This window comes from Ascaphus truei, chromosome 4, assembly GCF_040206685.1.
Source record: "Ascaphus truei isolate aAscTru1 chromosome 4, aAscTru1.hap1, whole genome shotgun sequence".
NCBI lineage: Eukaryota > Metazoa > Chordata > Amphibia > Anura > Ascaphidae > Ascaphus > Ascaphus truei.
In genome coordinates, this window is record NC_134486.1 from 312,837,500 (window position 1) to 312,857,074 (window position 19,575).

General features: G+C 40.6%; 1 protein-coding gene across 1 annotated transcript; it reads left to right on the forward strand.

Annotated features, from left to right (window-relative positions):
• Nucleotides 1-6,813: 6,813 nt before the first annotated feature.
• Nucleotides 6,814-17,506, forward strand: CGA (glycoprotein hormones, alpha polypeptide). The gene is made up of 4 exons (XM_075594815.1): nucleotides 6,814-6,923; nucleotides 12,950-13,056; nucleotides 13,557-13,741; nucleotides 17,261-17,506. The coding sequence occupies exons 2-4, from the start codon at nucleotides 12,957-12,959 to the stop codon at nucleotides 17,336-17,338; spliced, it is 363 nt and encodes a 120-aa protein (XP_075450930.1). The 5' UTR covers nucleotides 6,814-6,923; nucleotides 12,950-12,956; the 3' UTR covers nucleotides 17,339-17,506.
• Nucleotides 17,507-19,575: the final 2,069 nt, after the last annotated feature.

The window sequence follows — 19,575 nt, forward strand, 5'->3', positions numbered from 1 at the left end:
ATCTGCGTGATTTCATGCCCATGCAGGCGAGCCAGCGGGCGCGAACGGGAGGCGGGGGGAGACTGAGGGAGGCGGGGCAGTGACGTCGCTGGGCCAATCGCCCGCGACGCACCGACGTCACGGCGCCGTGACGTTGACGCTGCTCCGCGCTGATTGTATGTTTTCAGCCGACAGCGCTCTGAAAAACAGTTTGGCTGTCGGCTGAAAAATCCAGCACCCCAGCACGCCTGCGGACGCTCGCGTGAGCCCCCTCTAAAGACATCCTCATGGAGGATGCAGGGGCTCAGCGCGGAGCGTCCGCACAGCTCAGCACGGTCGTGCCTTCTATGGACTCAGCCTTAGATTATTAACTGGCTTTTTACATCTGTTAAAATCCTAGAAGATTTTGTAAATCAGTATTGCTTGACCCGACTATCAATTGATAGTGCAAATAAAAAAGGTATCTCCCAAACTACTCATGTACTCTGCAATATTAAAAGGAAGAATACAACAAAAAACAGACAGAGATTCCCAAAGCTACTTCCAATGTGACAAAAATACACAGTGCAATACCTATATATTCTCTTGAAAAAGGGACCATTAGTTTAACCCTTTGGCCAAAGCATCTTAAGCCTGCTGCCACTTTCAAGGCATGACCGTAGCAGGTCCTAACACTCCCTGGGTTCAAATTCTTATTAACCTGTATAATTACAGGAAGAATGATCACATTGGATCTGTCGTAACCTGGCTAAATGAAACTGACCTGCCAACTTTGAAACTGGGGAGGGGCAAGCTTAAACCTTAGGGGGAGGTGCCACTACCCTCCCAAAAGCAACTGAGACCAGCTGCACACAGTTAATAAACACACAGATACCCAACAAGCTCTGAGTAACCCCTACCCTTACCTATGTTTTTTGTTGTATACATTTAGCCACGCCCACTAGCACTCCTTTTGACACTTGTATACATATATATATATATATATACAAAGAAAAAAAGACTGCGCTCCTCAGGTGTATACTGACACTGGTGTCTGTGAAGTGGTTGCTAATTTTAAATTAACAATAAGGAACTGGCATGAGACCGAATAATAATATTAATGTAATGGCTGATTGACTCACACTAATAAAAACACACGCAATGTGATGGATAATAAAATGCTATATGTGCTGATGGTTAAAAGCTGCTGATAATAATACTATACCAATAAATCAATAAAAATACTACAAATAAGCCGTGAGTGTCATGAAAGTTCTAATAACACACAAATGGATACTCCCCTGGAAAAATAAATATAAAAATGTAATATAAAAAATACGAAAAAATGAAAAAAATGAAAAATGAAAAAATAAAAATAAAAAATGAAAATAACCAAACCAAGGGTCCATATGTTAGGATCTGGCTGCTCTCCGCAAGGACCAACGACCTCCCTGAAATCTGCGAACAACAAGAAAAGAAAGCGCCCGATCCTAGTGCAGCATGAAAAATACAATTTAATAAAAAATAATTGAACCAACAAATGCAAACTCACAAACAAATAAAAGGTAAAAGCATGTAATGAGTATACTCATTCGCCAACCGCCCACGATGTGACTCTGCTTGCATGTCAATCTCTCCTTCCGTGTAGTCCCAGCTCTTCTGGACTGACAACCGGCAGGGGATACAGGAATTGCACAGCCACAGTGTGACCCGGAAGTCCTCCACACTCTCAGTGTAATCCGGATGTGAAGTCTGTTGCTTGTGACTCCGCAAGGCAATGGATAGTCGAACACACCTCACAAATGTCCCACAGGTGTCCGTGGTGTATAGGCAGTGACCAATGAGTACATAAGTCTAGCAATAGCTAAAAAAACTCTCTTCCCTTATATATATATAACTCTCTTCCCTTAATATATATATATATATATATATATATATATATATAAATAAAAAAAAAGAAATTAAGTAGCGCCACTCATGAATCAGTGTAAGGTGTGTATGTGAATATATGTGCAATAAGTCAGTGTAAAAAGTGATAGATGTGAATATTAATTAACAAAAACCTGTGTGAAAAATATCTTGTTATTAATTTGCACAAATGATGATTACTAAACAAACTAAAAAAAATAATAATATTCTAACATGCATAAGAATATAAGTGCATAAATGAACAGTGCAACAAGTCCAACCCTAAATAAGTCCTGATGAGTTCAACAGAACAATGAGAATCCTGGGGTCCACGGCTGCTCTCAATTGGAAGAACCAGATCCAAAGGTGAATCTATAGAGACAAAAAAAGAACAGAGAGTGCACGCCCCATAGCGTAAAATTGTATGGTTTATAAAAATAGGGATGGTGAGGGGGGTATTAAAAACACTCACAAAGGTCGTAATAAACAGGCAATTTGTGATTAAATCACCACCAGCGAGGTAAGCAGCGTCCAGGATCACATCCACAGTCCAAAGAGAGTTCCTGCCAGATCACCAGTAAAATTTCATCCTCTGGTTTGTGTCGCAGATGGTATTCCGCGTGTGGGCTTGCAATGAAGCTTGCGACTAGAACGGCCTCAATACAGCTCCCTGCACGCTCCGGCCGTAATGCGTGCACTTGCGTGATGACGTAATCAGCATACCTTGACGCGTTTCGTCCCTGTTATGATAGTCAGGGGGATGTTTGCTGGTTTCACCTCATTGGCTAGCTCCCGATGCCTCATTATTGGGATGTATCTGGGGGAGTGGCCTGTGCAAGCTCTCCACCAATCACCCCAGACGCCTAGACATAAATACATAGTCCTCCTTGCACACAGCAATCCCTTTGATAAAGTCGCATAAGCTGTGACGAAACGCATCAGGGTATGCTGATTACGGCACTACGTCATCACGCAAGTGCACGCTTTACGGCCGGAGCATGCAGGGAGCTGTATTGAGGCCGTTCTAGTCGCAAGCTTCATTGCAAGCCCACACGCGGAATACCATCCGCGACACATACCAGAGGATGAACTTTTACTGGTGATCCAGCAGGAACTCTCTTTGGACTGTGGATGTGATCCAGGACGCTGCTTATCTCGCTGGTGGTGATTTAATCACAAATTGCCTGTTTATTACGACCTTTGTGAGTGTTTTTAATACCCCCCTCCCCATCCCTATTTTTTATAAATCATACAATTTTACGCTATGGGGCGTGCGCTCTCTGTTCTTTTTTCTTGTCGCTCTCTCTCTCTCTATATATATATATATCTATCTATCATATCTATATATATATATATCATTATATATTATATATATATAATGTTGTAATGGTAGGGGTTTCTCAGAGCTTGTTTCCCTGCTGACCGCGTCTTCGTTGATTCTCATAACTTGGCCGCGACTATTGAACTTGTCCTCAGTTACACTAAGCATTACACGCAACTCTGTGCCGAGTACTTTGCTATTCAAAGCAAAGCACTTTTGAAAAGCCTGCCAGCACTTCACCGGACCAAGTCCCAAGATTGTCTGGCTCTCTGATTGGGCAGTCCCCTTACATAGACCTTGGTGACCTTGGATGTTTAAAGTGGATGAGGGACTCGCGACCAATCAGAGAACGGATCGTAACTGCAACAGCCAATCACAAGCTGGAGGCTGGGCTTGCTGCACGTGTGAAAGGAGAGGGTGTGTCGAGGGGCTCAGGAATCCGGAAAGTAGGAAATTCGAACTGGCCAATGGGAACCATGCCTACGAGTAACGGCTTCACCTTACCAGCCCCATACCTCACGCTGGGTAGATTCCACCGAGTCTGGGAAAACAAACCGTGAAACCATGCTTTTTAGGGGTGGCTTTACCTTTATTATGAAGGCTGGCTACCCCCACCGTCACAAAGCGACTACAACATGGCCGCCGTATCGGTTCTGCGCATAGCGACTACAACATGGCCGCCGTATCGGTTCTGCGCATGCGCGACACTCTGCGCATGCGCAGACACATTAAACATGGCAGTGTCCTGCAAAGGGAGCCGCTGGCCAGCCCGTCGCCACCCGCAACCACCCCTACCATAACTGAGGTAAGGGAGGGGGAAACGGGGAACCGGGGAGCCAGAGGGGACCTGGCTACATACATAAACAGATTCTTCCACACCTGTACAGGCTATAGTTTCAGACAGTGACTACAGTAGTTGTTAGAGCCGCTGTCTAAGTTGTTGACCAGGGCCTAAGGATACAGATAATGTTCCATCAACAGCCACGCTAATAGGTATGGCAGATCTAGTTCTTAGGAATACTTTTTTCATTTTGATAAACAATTGTCTTTTAAGTAAAAGGTACAGTATAGCAATGGGATCCTCTATGGTACCGTCAGTTGTGAATTTATATTTTTAACAGCATTTTATCTTTGAATCTAATCCATCCCAGAAATATCTAAAGAGACATTAGATTTATTGATGATGTGCTAATACTACAGAAAGGAGATTAAATAAATTTTGGAGAATATCAAGGTTATTTGAATAATAATTTTAGAGGTTTGCATTCTACATTTGCTAAGCACTAGAAACAAAGTGACTTTTTAGATGTGTGATTTACAGTATAAAAGAACAATACGATATATTCAACTTTATATTGCTGTGACGACTCAGGAGATTCCTTCCCAACCTGGTCCCTCTCTCCCGTCTCCTGTTGCCCTTCCCACTCCTTCCCAAGCCTCTTCGTTACCCTCCATTTCTCTCCCTTTGCCGCAGCACGTACCCTGCAAATCCCACATACCCACGCGGTCCCTGAGCCCCTCCTATGATCCTCCCTGTGCCCTCTCTCCCGCAATGCCCGCATCACCTTCCAATGTGGTGGCATCCGTCCCGTTGCCTCCTCCCTGCGTGTTAACTGCGGCGCGGCGTTCCGCGTGCCTGGTGACGTGTCCGACTCGTGCGCTCCCGCAGCCCACGGGGAGCGTGCCCACATACCCCTCCGCTGACTCACCTGATCCCTCCGCTCTGCCCTTGCTCGCAAGCCGTGCGCATTCCCCTCCTCTTGGTTTCCTTTCCCCTCTGAGGTCTTCCCTTGCTCCGTGCGGGCCGCTCCTGTGTTGCAGCCGGTGCGCGCGCAGTCCCAGCTTACAGGGGGCGCGCGCACAGACTCCTCTTATCAGGCTTCCCCTGTCTCCGCCTTCCAAGCCTTATAGGCCATTCCTCTCACTGCCCCTTCTGTCTCCTCCTCTTCTCTCCCTGACCTATCTCTAGCTTTTCCCACTTCTCTCTCTACTCCTCCCCTCTCTGTCATTGGTGCACCTTCCTTTATAATCCCTGTCTGTCCACTTCTTCCCCGCTCTGCATAGTTCCTGTTTCCCTGTGTGTACCTGACCTATGCTGTGCTCCTTCTTCGTTCCTGTGTTGTCCTGCTCCTGTGCTATCTTGGATTTCCCTGGCTTTGACCCCTGCTTGTCCTGGAATACTCTGCTCTCTGGTATCCCTGTTAACCTGCTACAGTACACATACTACTTCGCTTACCTCTGGCTTCTTAGGACCTGGCTTACCCTCTGATGACTCTACCCTCTGGACTCCTGAACATTGGCAAACGGACACGACTATTCTTACGGACATCCCCAAGCGTTGCAAGTATACTCTAACAACTCTTCCAACAGGCCCAGCAACGCTATACCACACTCCAGGCTCGCTCCCACTGCTGTGGGTGTGTGGTATCATACCGTTCCCACCTCAGTACTGGGGTCTAGCTTGGTCTGCGGGCATACAGGCATGACAATTGCAAACCTATGACACGCAATACATTACTGAGATTTGATGCCTTTCATCCAACACACATGATTAATAACATTCCAAAAAGTCAGTTTATGCACATTAAAAAAATTGTGATCAGGAAGAAGAATATTGTAAACAAGTTGATATATTTTCTAACAGATTCTGAGAAGGAGGTTACCCGGAGGCCCTTATTACTGACACTATACAAAAGACAATCATTAAACAGAATCATTCACTCGTTAAACAGAAAGATTGTGTCCAAAATAAAAACAACGAGTAATAGATTTCAATTCATTTCAACATATTCTACAAATACAAGGGATATTAATAGAATTATACAGAGTAATTGGTATTTGATAAAGAAAGAGACGACATTGCAACCCTTAACAGCACAACCTGTGAGATTTATATACCGCAGGGGAAAATATTTGAAACATAGATTGACACATATTGACATACAGTACATGATATCAATAGACAAAATTGTGTTTTTGACAGCTTAAAGGATGTTATCGGCGTGGTCACTGCACACAGTGTACATACTGTAGTTGATATTTCTTTACATCCAATACAAGTTGTACTTTTTGGAATTCTATGGTCATTAATAGTGCATTAATAGTTCACTAATAGTGCACATCTCTATAATTTCAATGAGAAACATCAACCCATTGATTTTGAGGAGACAAGATGTCCTGTTGAATAACTGAAAAGCCCAGGATAACATTCAACAAAAAAACAGAAGGTGTGTGTTTATGTCTATGAAACAAATTCTACAAGACATGGAAACCCTTGGGAGCCACAGCTATTCTTACACTATGGTATAACTCACCAAATCTAATTACTTTGCTTAAACTCATTGTGGAGGAGAGGATTTAAGAACAGGAACATTTTAACATAATAGCGACAATAATGAGCAAAAGACAATCAATAATGAATTCTACATTTGTTCTTGAAGAAGTTGACACCGGCAGCGGTGGAAGATAGAGAAATGTATGCTATATTTTAAAAATATGATATGATTAAATGGATGGAAAAGTAATTACATCAAGCAGTGTTCTGTAGCTAGGCAGGCGGGTAGTTGATCCCCAGCTTATCTCCTAAGTCCTATGCTGTGGTTGCAATTGGTATAAAAGAAGAAAAGGGAAAAGATAGTAACAGCTTTCTAGCAGAGGAGCAGAACGTCAACAGGTCATTCCTCTCCTGCCACTGACAAAATTACTCTCCCACTCTCTGTGCTCGTACAGGAGAAAGGTAACAGACAACCACTTTGTTTTACTTTTGTATTGACCATTATTATTTTTTTTTTAATTACTTCTTTGTTTTCTAGTTGGTAACGCAATAACATGCCTTCATCAAAAGTAATCCTTATGAATAACAATAATAAAAGAGCATTGGAAGTATTGTCCACCTAGATCCTTGATATCATGAGAGTTTTGTCATATTCTTGTGATTAAACTCTCGTGTCAGTGTATTGAGGTTAGTGCTAGCCCTGGGTCTTTATGCTTAATGGAGACTTAGAAAACAAGGACCACTCGCCAGTATCCTGATTAAATAGAACCCGGCTGGCATTACTACATTAAGGACATATCTTAGTTGTTGCTTTAATGTCTTAATCAATGACATTTGTGGAATATCCATTAGATGAAAACACTACGGGTCATAAAATATGTTTTCCCCCTCTTTTCAGATATTGGTATGAACATACAGATCTGTCCATACAATTCCATCTGTTTTTGTGTTTCGTTCAGGGTCTTAGGACTGGAAAAGCTATTAAATTAACCTTACAGTAAATTAGAAAAACAAATAAAATAAGAAACAGCACAATTTGAGTGAATACTAATATCCGGCTGGTTTATTTATCTGTTGGATACTTATCTGGAATACAATTTTTTCAACTCAACTTAAATTTGTACAGTGTGTTACTAGGTCCTCTAGCAGCCAACTGGTTAATCAAATTGAGTTTATTGTGAGTACATAGCTAGTACTGGGAAACAAATGTCCGAGGGCATGATCTGCCAAAAAGAACACTTCTATACATCTTAAGGAGCCAAAAAAGGAGAGTTACCCAAAATAAAAAACAATCATCCATTATCAGCCAGAAATGTTCTCCTTGCCAATTATTGACGGGAGATAAGGTGCAAATGTGAAATCTCAAAAATGTAAACTCAAATTTAGAAAGAGTTGTGAAAGTGGCAAATTCAGTACAACTCCATCCTCCTTCAAACATGCAACAGTTATACCATTACTCAAAAACAGCAAGCTTGACCCTACCTGGCTTTCTATCAACCTGTCTCCCTCCTGCCTTTTGCCTCTAAACTCCTTGAACGTCTTGTATTCTCTCGTTTGCTCCACTTTCTTAACACCTATTCTGTCTTAGACCCTCTACAATCTGGCTTCTGCACTGCTCACTCCACGGAAACAGCCCTCACTAAAATAACTGATGACCTCCATGCTGCCAAAGACAGAGGTCATTACACTCTGCTCATATTACTCGACCTCTCTGCAGCATTTGACACCATGGACCACCCTCTTCTCCTTCACATTCTCCATTCTCTTGGTATTCGGAACAAAGCTCTATCCTGGATCTCATCCTACCTCTCCCATCTAAATTTCAGTGTCTCTTCTGCTAACACCTCCTCCTCCTGTATTGATCTCTCTGTGGGTGTACCCCAGGGCTCTGTACTGGGACCTCTTCATTTTCTCTGTACACACTCTCTCTAGGTGACCTAATAACATCTTTTGGGTTTAAATATCACCTCTATGCTGACGACACACAAATGTACTTTTCAACACCCGACCTTACACCTGCTGTACAAACCAAAGTTTCTGAATGTCTCTCTGCTATATCATCCTGGATGGCCCTCCACCGCCTTAAACTCAACATGGCAAAAACAGAGCTCCTCATACTTCCTCCCAAACCTGGCCCTACTACCTCCTTCCACATTACTGTTGGAACTACGATCATTCACCCAGTAGCCCAAGCACGCTGCCTAGGGGTCACACTCGACTCCTCTCTCACATTCGCCCCTCACATTCAAAACATTTCTAAAACCTGTTGCTTTTTCCTCCGCAATATAACAAAGATACGCCCTTTCCTCTGTTGCTCGACTGCTAAAAGTCTGACTCAGGCCCTCATTCTCTCCCGTCTTGATTACTGTAACCTCCTGCTGTCCGGCCTTCCTGCCTCTCACTGTCTCCCCTACAATCTATCCTAAACGCTGCTGCCAGAATCACTCTACTCTTTCCTAGATCTGTCTCAGCATCTCCCCACATGAAATCCCTCTCCTGGCTTCCGATCAAATACCGCATCTCACACTCCATTCTTGTCCTCACTTTTAAAGCTTTACACTCTTCTGCCCCTCCTTACATCTCAGCCCTAATTTCTCGTTATGCACCATCCAGACTCTTGCGTTCCTCTCAAGGATGTCTTCTTTCTACCCCCTTTGTAGCTAAAGCCCTCTCCCGCCTTAAACCTTTTTCACTGACTGCCCCACACCTCTGGAATGCCCTTCCCCTCAGTACCCGACTAGCACCCTCTCTATCCACCTTTAAGACCCACCTTAAAACACACTTGCTTAAAGAAGCATATGAATATCACTGGGGATAATTCTGGACACATGTTTCATAAAGCTTGCCCCCCTGCAGATGCACTTACCAGAATTCCCTCCTACTGTCTCTGTACGTTCTCCCTACCTACCAATTAGACTGTAAGCTCCTCGGAGCAGGGACTCTTCTTCCTTAATGTTACTTTTATGCCTGTATCACTTATTCCCATGACCTGTTATTTATACTAGCTGTTATTTATTTGATTACCACATGTATTACTACTGTGAAGCGCTATGTACATTAATGGCGCTATATAAATAAAGACATACAATACAATACAAGTTGCTAAATGACAGTGGCCCATATTTCTTAAGCTGTGCTATGGCATAAGACACCACCCAGTGGTAGAAGACACATTATTGACCATTAAAGTCTGTAAGATTTCTACCAGTGCTGGAAGGTGCCCTATGGTAAAGCAATGCTTAGTAAATATGCCCCAATATCTTTTCCGGGGAATTATGTTTTCAGTACTGTGTTTTCCAATGTTTCAAACGTGAAGAAAACTTTGCCTGCGAATGTAAGAAACATTTGTTAGTTCTTTGCAGCAATTTTCTTAAAACATTCATACCAACGTTTCCAAAACAAACTTGGGTAGCGCTGCACATCTCCAGTCAATATTAAATGCCACTGTTTTTTTTATGTACAAACGTTCATTTGTACTTCCTGTCTAGAAATGTTTCTTTATTGATATTCTAAATATTTAGCAAATATGGACCAAATAACATTACTTACCAGGACTAATACCAATGGTTTAAATGCTACTAAACTTAGTGCTAATATTCATAATTACCTAAAAAAAATGATTCTGTGAACTAGAGAGGAAGTTATTTAAAGCACATTATCAAAATATGATTATTCTCGGTTTGTGCTTTAGAAAAAGAGTGGTCCCTTTTCCGGTCTAAAAATATTGTTCTATAAATGTAATTGAAATCAATGGATTACAAATAAAAAGTAGTGGTGCTGTATACTCGCTAGTGCAACCATTCTTCAATGAGCTATTACAGCTCTTGCGTTGGTATAAAGCAGGGGATGCACAAACTGGGCGGATTTTTGGGGCGCGGCCGTTGCAGAGGTCCCACGCTCTTCCCCAGGGCACTTAAATGAAATGCCGGGGAGCGCGCGGGATGCCTTTGTAACTTCACTTACCTGGCCTCCGGCGGCTTCCAGCGAAGCGTCACTATGGTAACGCGGCGAGGTCATGCCATGGCAACGCAATGTCGTGACCTCAGAAGACGCAGGACAACAGGTAAGGGGGGGGCATGAGCAGAGGGGAAGCAGACTGAAAAGTTTGCGCACCCCTGGATAGCGTACCAATTCTTTTCTTAAAGAGCACCCACAGTTCTTTCCAGATTTGCATTTTCAGTGCGAGTGTGTGAACTGAAAGAATCCTGGGATCTGCACACTGTGGCCTGAACAAATAGATCAACAGGCACTGGAGACAGGTTTGTCAAGGAGATCCTAAAGCCCCTTTGCCATGTGCAAAGTGTTGTGTGGATGACAGATACATGTTGTCACCAAGTCACTATTATCATTGTGCAGGGCAGCAGTGTTATCCCACTTCTGCTCATCTAATCAACTGTACTGATAAACAAGGCAGACAAATGAAGGGCCACAAAAACACTCAAGAGTTCATCCATGTGTTATTGGAATTAGAAATGTATTTATAATGCATTCAATATGCCAATGTTGCCTTTTTGTATAGAGGGGTCAGACTAGTAGTGTATCACTAATGCATTTAGGCCTATATTCTGCTGGTGAAAAAAGCTCCTGCAAACTTCCAAAACTTTTAGATGCTTCAATGAAAAAAAACACCATTCATTGTGGAACAATAAAGACAAATATATATTATACTGAAAATCCAGAACCAATCTACTGCACATGTATGCTCAATCTGTTGTCAGTGTAAAGAACCGACATTTAAAAATGTGGGGGTTATAAGTAAAAAATTATATTTTAATTGAATGACTATGGAACCTTTTTTTAAATCCATCATGCAGGGAATAAGGAGCATTGCTTTTCAGACTTTCGCAGATCTACCAGAGAGATCCCATGGCCAGCATCCCCTAACAGAGTCCTCCCTAAAAAATGTTACTATTCTGTAATTCTAATCTCTTTGTTCTGGAAACAAGTAGCTGAACCTCTCGCATACTGTACATAAAAGACTTAGCTGTCTCTTCACCACAACATGATGGATAAGGCAGTTGGCAGTAACATGTAGTAAGAGTGTCTACAGTATGTGGCAAGAAAGGCTGTTTTGAACTGTATTACAAATGAATTAAAGTGTACACCATTGAAGAGAGACGGGAAACGTAGGGTTGCCACATTTAAGTTTTTAGAATACGGGACACTCCCCCCCTCGAAAATACACACAACCCCCGTACACCCACCAAAACACAGACACACAATTGCCACCACCACCACCACTACCACAACACACACACACAATTCTCCCCACCACAGCACACATACATTATTACCTTGGTATGGAGGCTTCTGGGGCTTCGACGGTCCCACTCGGGAATGTGGAAGTTGGACTCAACTTCCGGGTGGACTCGACTTCCAGCACCGACCAGTGAGTGGGGAGGCACCGCCATAGCAGCTGGGTCCCAGCAGCCAGATTCAGACGTTTCGCCCGAACCTCTGGCCGGGCCCCTCACAGCTGCCAGGCCTGGGCCATTTGTTCCAGCTCTTCTCGCCTCCCCCCGTTTGCCGCCCTGCATCAAGACACTAAAATATGGGACAATTACGCGCCCCGACAAACCTTACAGGGACAATGCAATCCAATAAGAGACAATCCCGTACATACGTAACATCTGGCAGCCCTAGGGAAACGGGATGAGACGGGCATAGCAAAAACATTCAATAGCCTCAAAGGCATAAGGTACAGGATGGAAGTATCATTCAGAGGAAGAGAAACACTTGGACAAATGGCCATGTTTTTAAACTATAGGGCAGTAGAAATCAGACAAAGTATTCTCTTGAAAGAGTAGTAGAAACATGGAGCAGTCTTTTATCAGAAGTCGTTGAGTCACATTAAGGCAAATAATTCTGGCATGCTTGGGACAGATGCAATGTATCCTTATGGGGGAGTAGAAATACCAAAGATAAGGTCTTCGTCTTGTACAGTCTATAATTTGAGCAGAGTGGGTGGGACAACCAGCCCTTTACTTGCTGTTACAAAGGTTCTGTTGCTTACATGCTCCTGTATTACCAGCCACAAGGTGGCAGTGAATAGCCTTAGTACTAATGTACAGTATCTAGTTAGTGTGGCTTGTATTTTCTTATAATTCCTATAAGAAACAGTTTATTTTTTAGGCTATTCAGAATAAGAACCAAAATATCATTACCATTAGACACCGCAGTAAAAGTGTCCGATGGGTATGTTTCTTTAGGGAATGCTGCCACTTTGAGGCTAAAAATATTTTTTGAAAGATTGCCAAACGAGAGGAACCAGATGTTAACCTTTTCAAAACCAAAACGAAATGCAAAACACATGCAATGCAGGTCCCGATGCAGAAAGGGGGTGTAGAAGAGAGGTTTAGTTTAATTGCTTCTGACTTATGAACATAGTATATAAATATATGTAAAAATAATTTTTGTATATTGTATATATTGTATATTTTGTATACTTTTTGTATATTGAACTAAGGTATTGCTATTATAATTTACAGGAACACCATGGATTACTGTGGAAAGTACTTAGCAGTTATTCTGGCCTTCTTGTCTGTCTTTATGCATGTTCTTCATTCCTTTCCAGACGGAGATTTAATGGCTCAGGGTAAGATACAGTTTCCTAATATTTATAATATTAGAGTATATCAAATGTAATAAAAATGCTGAATACAGAGCTGATCAACTATGAACCAGTTATAGCATTTATGTTAGACAAACGGCTTTTTTTTTTATGGCTTATCTGTTTGTTTAAAAGTGTTTTATGGAGAATGACAATATTCAGTAGCTTTTCCATATTTGTGCATTTATTCTAATACGCCTACACTGAACTCCAGCTTCCAGGTTTTTTTCCTATTATACCTCGATATCAATTGTTTTACTTAAATCTACATACCGTATAATATAATATTTACATTAAAAATAATAGACACATCAGCCCCTTAAGATGAATATTTATGCATAATTTAAAGGTTGCCTTGGCACCAACTTTTTCACTCCCGGTTCTTCATGTTAACTGTGTGTTCATTTACATAGAGACAAGTGATATTAAAATATAGTTAATTGTACAGGAGAATAATAAAAAAAAAATCTGCTTGTGTGTAACAGGTTGTCCAGAATGCAAACTGAAAGAAAACAAATACTTTTCAAAGGTAGGAGCTCCCATTCTACAGTGCACTGGCTGCTGCTTCTCCAGGGCTTATCCTACTCCAATGAGATCAAAGAAAACCATGCTGGTTCCGAAGAACATTACATCAGAGGCAACATGTTGCGTGGCGAAGGCCTTCACAAGGGTAAGGAATTATATTACATCTATACCTCTAGCAATAAGTAGTCCAAGTATCAAACAGGGTTTGTGCATGAGTGAGCGCGTGTGTAAAACTAATCCATCGTACTGGGATATACCAAATAAGTATACATGGGAAGGATGTTGATCCAGGGATTAATCTGATTGCCAATTCTTGGAGTCAGGAAGGAATTTGTTTTTCCCCTTATGAGATATCATTGGATGATATGACTCTGGGGTTTTTTGTTTGCCTTCCTCTGGATCAAGAAGTAAGTATAGATATAGGATAAAGTATCTGTTTAAATTTAGCATAGGTTGAACTTGATGGACGTACGTCCTTTTTCACCCTAATCTACTATGTAACTATGTACAGAAACTTCATAACATTTGATACATTTCCTTGCAAGTCACTTCGCCAGTGGGCTTGTAGTAGCGTAGACACAGAGGTTTTATAGAGGTATTAAAAGTGGAGAAATTGAGGACAAGCGGCACATAGATGTCTACATCACTAGATATGAACAAACTTTCCCAAATTCACTTAACCGATATTTCGCTCAAAATAAAATAAAAATAAAAATTGAATTTAAAAAAAAAAAGTTCACCAGGCAAAATTGACAAGTTGAAACAAGATTCAACAATTTTAATGAAATGGTTGAATTTTGTCAAAGAAGAATGAAGAATCTACCCCAAAATATGGGTTTTGGAGGAGAGGGAGAGTCCTATTTAATAAAGTACTCATTGGCTTATATACTTCCAAAAACACATCTGTACAACAAGTGGGGAGATACCTATGAACGCATCTAAGATACCTGGGAAATAACCTCATTTGTATATTTAAATAAGCTTATTTGCATATTCAAATGAGCTTATTTCACAGGTATCTCTCCACGTGTTGAATGCAGGGGTGTTTTGGGAGGTATATAAATCAATGGTTACCCTATTAAATAGTACTCTCTCTGTCATAACACTTTTTAAAAAGTTAAAAAAAATGGGCAAGGTTTGTGAACTTAGGCGAAAAAATTGCACATCTTTATTGATCACATTACAATTAGTGAGTGAACACCTATTATTCCATATACAACTCTGTCCTTTACTGAAGTATCAAGTCACTCTCACATGTAATGTATAGAACTTTCTACATAGTCCCATGAGCAATAAAAAATAGTGCTTTGGCTGTAAGGTTAACTTCCATCTGTGTGATATACAGTATAGACCCCATCATCTTTATCTACAAGAAACTTGCGACCCTTCATACTTACTTTGCAAAGAAAAAGTAACAGCAGGAAAATGGTTATCTTACCTTATGTCTGCATTACTGTTAAAGTCTTGGGGTCCAAATAATTGGGTTTAATTCATCAGAAAATGACATGTTAATGCATTATTGTCAATTTAAAAAGCGAGACTATTGAAACTTACTGTACATACATCACACATGAAAATGCCTTTGGCTTTGTATCTTGGTAATAATGTTCCCTAACAGAAATAGATCTGTTCATAGGTACAAACTGTACAAGGAAAAGTGAGAGGTGTATTGATTTTCCATCTTTCCCATGAGTTTCCCCCAGTAATAGCTGCGATAGGGCACTTTATCGATTAAAATATTTGGTGAACAATAGGCAATAGGTTTCACTTGTATTATGTATGTATATCTTTATTTATATAGTGTCATTAATGTACATAGCACTTCACAGCAGTAATACACGTGAAATAATAATATAAATAACAAATAATACAAATAACATATAATGGGAATAAGCGCTTCAGACATAAAAGTAACATGAGGAAAAGGAGTCACTGCCCCGAAGATGACAAGATATCCGCGTATAGCAAGCCCTGGGTAGTGTTAAAGGGACACCCGCACCCTTCTTTAATGCTGGTGTAACTCCCTCTGATCAGCTGTAAGACCTCCACGAATCTCCGATATCTGGAGTGAGCTTGCACACTGCGTCCCCCACATGCAATACGTCGGGTGGGGAGTCCAAACTCTGGGAGGATGCACCAGCAGTGATAGCTACAGCAAGCACAATGAACCAAAAGGAGAGAGGTCGTACAGAACAAGAAGAGATGAACTACACTTCAGTTTTTCTTTCGCAAACCTACTAATTCACAATGTACAAACATAACAGAACCCCACTAATCTGCCACAGACACTACTTTATGTACAGCAAATGAGGAATTAAGTGATAAATCGTGTACAGGGAACATACCTAGTGATAGACCTGAATCTGTTGTTTTCCCTACAAAGATTTTTCCTTGTGACTTCTATGGCTATGGCAAATTGAAATCTTTAATTGAAGAGCTACAAGATAATATTGGTCACACAACTGGTTTTGAATAAAGTTTCAAGGACAGGAAAATACAAAAATTTGTCTCGTTGACACGCGGATTCTGGAGAAAAGCAGTTTTCAGACACAAAAATATTTATTTTTGCAAATTATTATTTCACCTCATATGTCTGACAGCTTTGCATTGCCTAACAAAGCAAATATTTTAGATTTGGGGGAAAAAGATAAAGAAATTCTGTATGCAGTTTTATCCTGAAGATTAGGGCGGAGTAGATTTTTTATTAGCTAAGAAGTGGGCAGCGTACAAACTTACATGTGCATCTAAGTATGCAACTTATTACTAACCTGGATCTTACATCACAACAACAAAAATGAAACCCTGCAATATGCGGTTCTTTATAATTGGAAGAAATGAACTGTGAATGGGGACCTTCTCAAGATAATGCTTGGAAATGAGATGTACCTTTCTGGATAAACAAGTTTATTTTAATAAAACAAATAAATCTGTATAAAAATTATGATAATAACGTTAGCTGCAAGAAAGAGGAAGCAGCAAGAAAAAACACTGTAGGTAAGACAGAACAGTAAAGCTAAAGGAGACAGAGAGGAGACAGTCTTGTTACAGTGCTTGATTATGGCAGGAGTATAATGGCAGCTTACATCTGAAAAAAAAAGGGAAAACAGCATGTTTATCTTAATATATATATATATATATATATATATATATATATATATATATATATTATATATTATATATATATATATATATATATATATATATATATATAATATATATATATATATATATATATATTATATATATATATATATATATATATATATATATATAATATATATATATATTTATATATAAATAAAAGGATCCTTTGTTTATAATGACAAAGCAGAAATGACTTGAGACACTATAGTGTAAACAGTAGTTCTTAGGAAAATTTAACTTGATCATAGGGACATTGTATCAGTTCCTTAATTTAAATGTGTCATTTATATTAAGTGAATTATTGACTGACTGCAGAATAGGCCGGGATAAGATCTAGGCAAATAACTTCCAGTGTTGTATATGTTGCACAAATAATAATTTATTTGAAATCTTGATTTTTTTCCCAACTATACTTTTTCTATACATAGTAACGGGTTCATAAAATGATTTTGTTCTTATAAAGAATATATTCTAATATGTCTACGTAACACACTTTTACTAATTCAACTTTTATTTGCAGGTCACAGTGATGGACAACCTGAAGATTGAAAACCACACAGAGTGTCACTGCGGTACCTGCTATTACCACAAATCTTAATTGTTTAACAAATGTCAAACAGTATTGTAGGTGATAATTGAATTTTATAACATTGCACAAAGAAATGCTGTGTTCCTAGATAAACACTTCTTTGTACGTAGCCATTTATCTTTTCTTCATCATAAAATGAATGTCAGTACTTTGAAATAAAAATGAAGCTGCTTTCTGCATGACTTATATGAAACGTAAGAAGTTGGCGTACCTGGGGAAAGGAATATATGTCATCTTATCATTTATTTTGAACCAAGAAATGTACTTTATTGTCTTCTAAAGATTATAAAGCAAATATATATTTCTAAAAAAGCCAAACAGAAAGATTAAGATGCCTTTTTTTTTAAACTCTTTTGAAGTGGGTTGCGCGCCACACCGTTAGTGGCACTAAGCATCCAACACATCACTTTCAACAGAGAGTGTGTCAACTAGGCAGAATTCCAACGCTTAGCATGGACATCCCATCCCACACATTGCTTTTTCCAATTTAGTAAACTTACAGTACCTGGCAAGATGAACACAACCCGGACCTGTTTAAATAATGTCAAGGGAAGGGAAAGAAAAAAAGGGAAGATCCCTTAGCAATGCACTCAACCTCACTGGTTAATGTAACATGTATACTGTGTTGTGAACTTAGTCGTATACGGGAAAGAGAGGGAGTGCCCATAGGGGAAGCTCCACCTCCACTAAATACAAAATATTTAATGAGAAGACATAAGCAAAACAAAATTAAAACATAATAACAATTAGCGCTTTGGACATAACAGCTATGGGGACTGGGATATCTTCCCTTGTCTCTGTGTGCATGAATCTGCTCTGATTCAGGTAAGTGTCAGAGGCACTGCTGGTGATAATAAACTTGATATCTGAGTGGTAATCAGGACATAATTATTCCAAAAGGGATGTTTCACTGTAGGTGACCATATATTAATTACAGACAGTGATAAAACTATAAAGCAGTGCATATATACAAAGTGAAAAAAAAAACCTGTGAATAAGCTCTGTGGGGAGTTCCTAGTTGATAATGAGGACAGTGGGTCATACACTCACTGTGTTGCTAAATTCTAACAAACCACAGAGAGTTAATAAGCTGCCGCCTAGCTATAAAAGAAAATAACTTTGAAGCCTGCAGCATACGTGAAAAATTATAAAACAGTATCATCCCTATTAGAAAGAAAAACAAACAGAGTTGGTAGTCTGTGTATATGAACTAATCATATTATTCCTTTCTACTAGTGGCTGTCTGATACTGTAAATCCACATCTGTGTTAGCTAACTTGATTTAATGAAACACTCCGCTGTTGAGGGTACTGTTACCCAGGAGTGAGCAAACTTTTTATGCTGAGTCCCCTTTTCATCCAGGAAATTTCTCACCCCCCTCCCCCCTGCCTGATGTAATCAAAATCACATGAAAAAAACCCTTTATTAAACGGTATACAATGTAAATACAAATATGTCTAAATACTTACATATTTCAACAGCTTGCGCTGCAAAATTAGGCTGTGTCCACGCTGCTGCTGAGAGCGGTGACATCACCAACTCTCCAAGCATGAGCACAGGGTGTCCTACATAAATTTGCAAGCACGAGCGGGGCGGCATGGATCGGGGCTATATCTGTGTGTGTGTGTGGCTGTGTGTGTGTGTGTGCGTGCATTGACTGCTGCTGAGCGCGCTTTAAAGTCATTTTTGTTTGTCTCCCCAAGCTCCAAGCTTGGGAGAGCGTACGTACATGAAGGCAATCCTTTGGGGGGGGAGGGGGAGGGGGGCATTCATCCACCTCTGTGCTACCTCCCTTCCCTCTCACCCCCCTTTTTTTTCCCTTTCCCCTCCCTTTTTTCCTTCTCCCATTTGCCTTTTTATTCTCCCTGCTCTTTGGCTTGCTGTCCCCAGTGTCATCCACACTCCTATCTACAGTATTATGTATTATTTATTTATTTTTTCCATTTTCAATGTTGTGTTTTTACTTTTTTTACATTATTTCTGTACATTCATAGTATGATTGATATAGGTGCAGACGACCCTTTCACTTGCAGAGGATCGCAGCGAAACAGGTTGCCAGTGGAGGAGAGCAGGACCAGAGCGCTATTGTAGGGCAGACACCGGAAGGAGGGGCATTTGACATCACAGCGCTGGGACGTGCTCCTCCCCCGTACCTCCGCAGCCCCCGTGCGTGCACACACACCATCACGTGGTTGCCACATGCACTATCCTGTTCGACCACCCGCGCACATCTTCTTCGGCTGCCC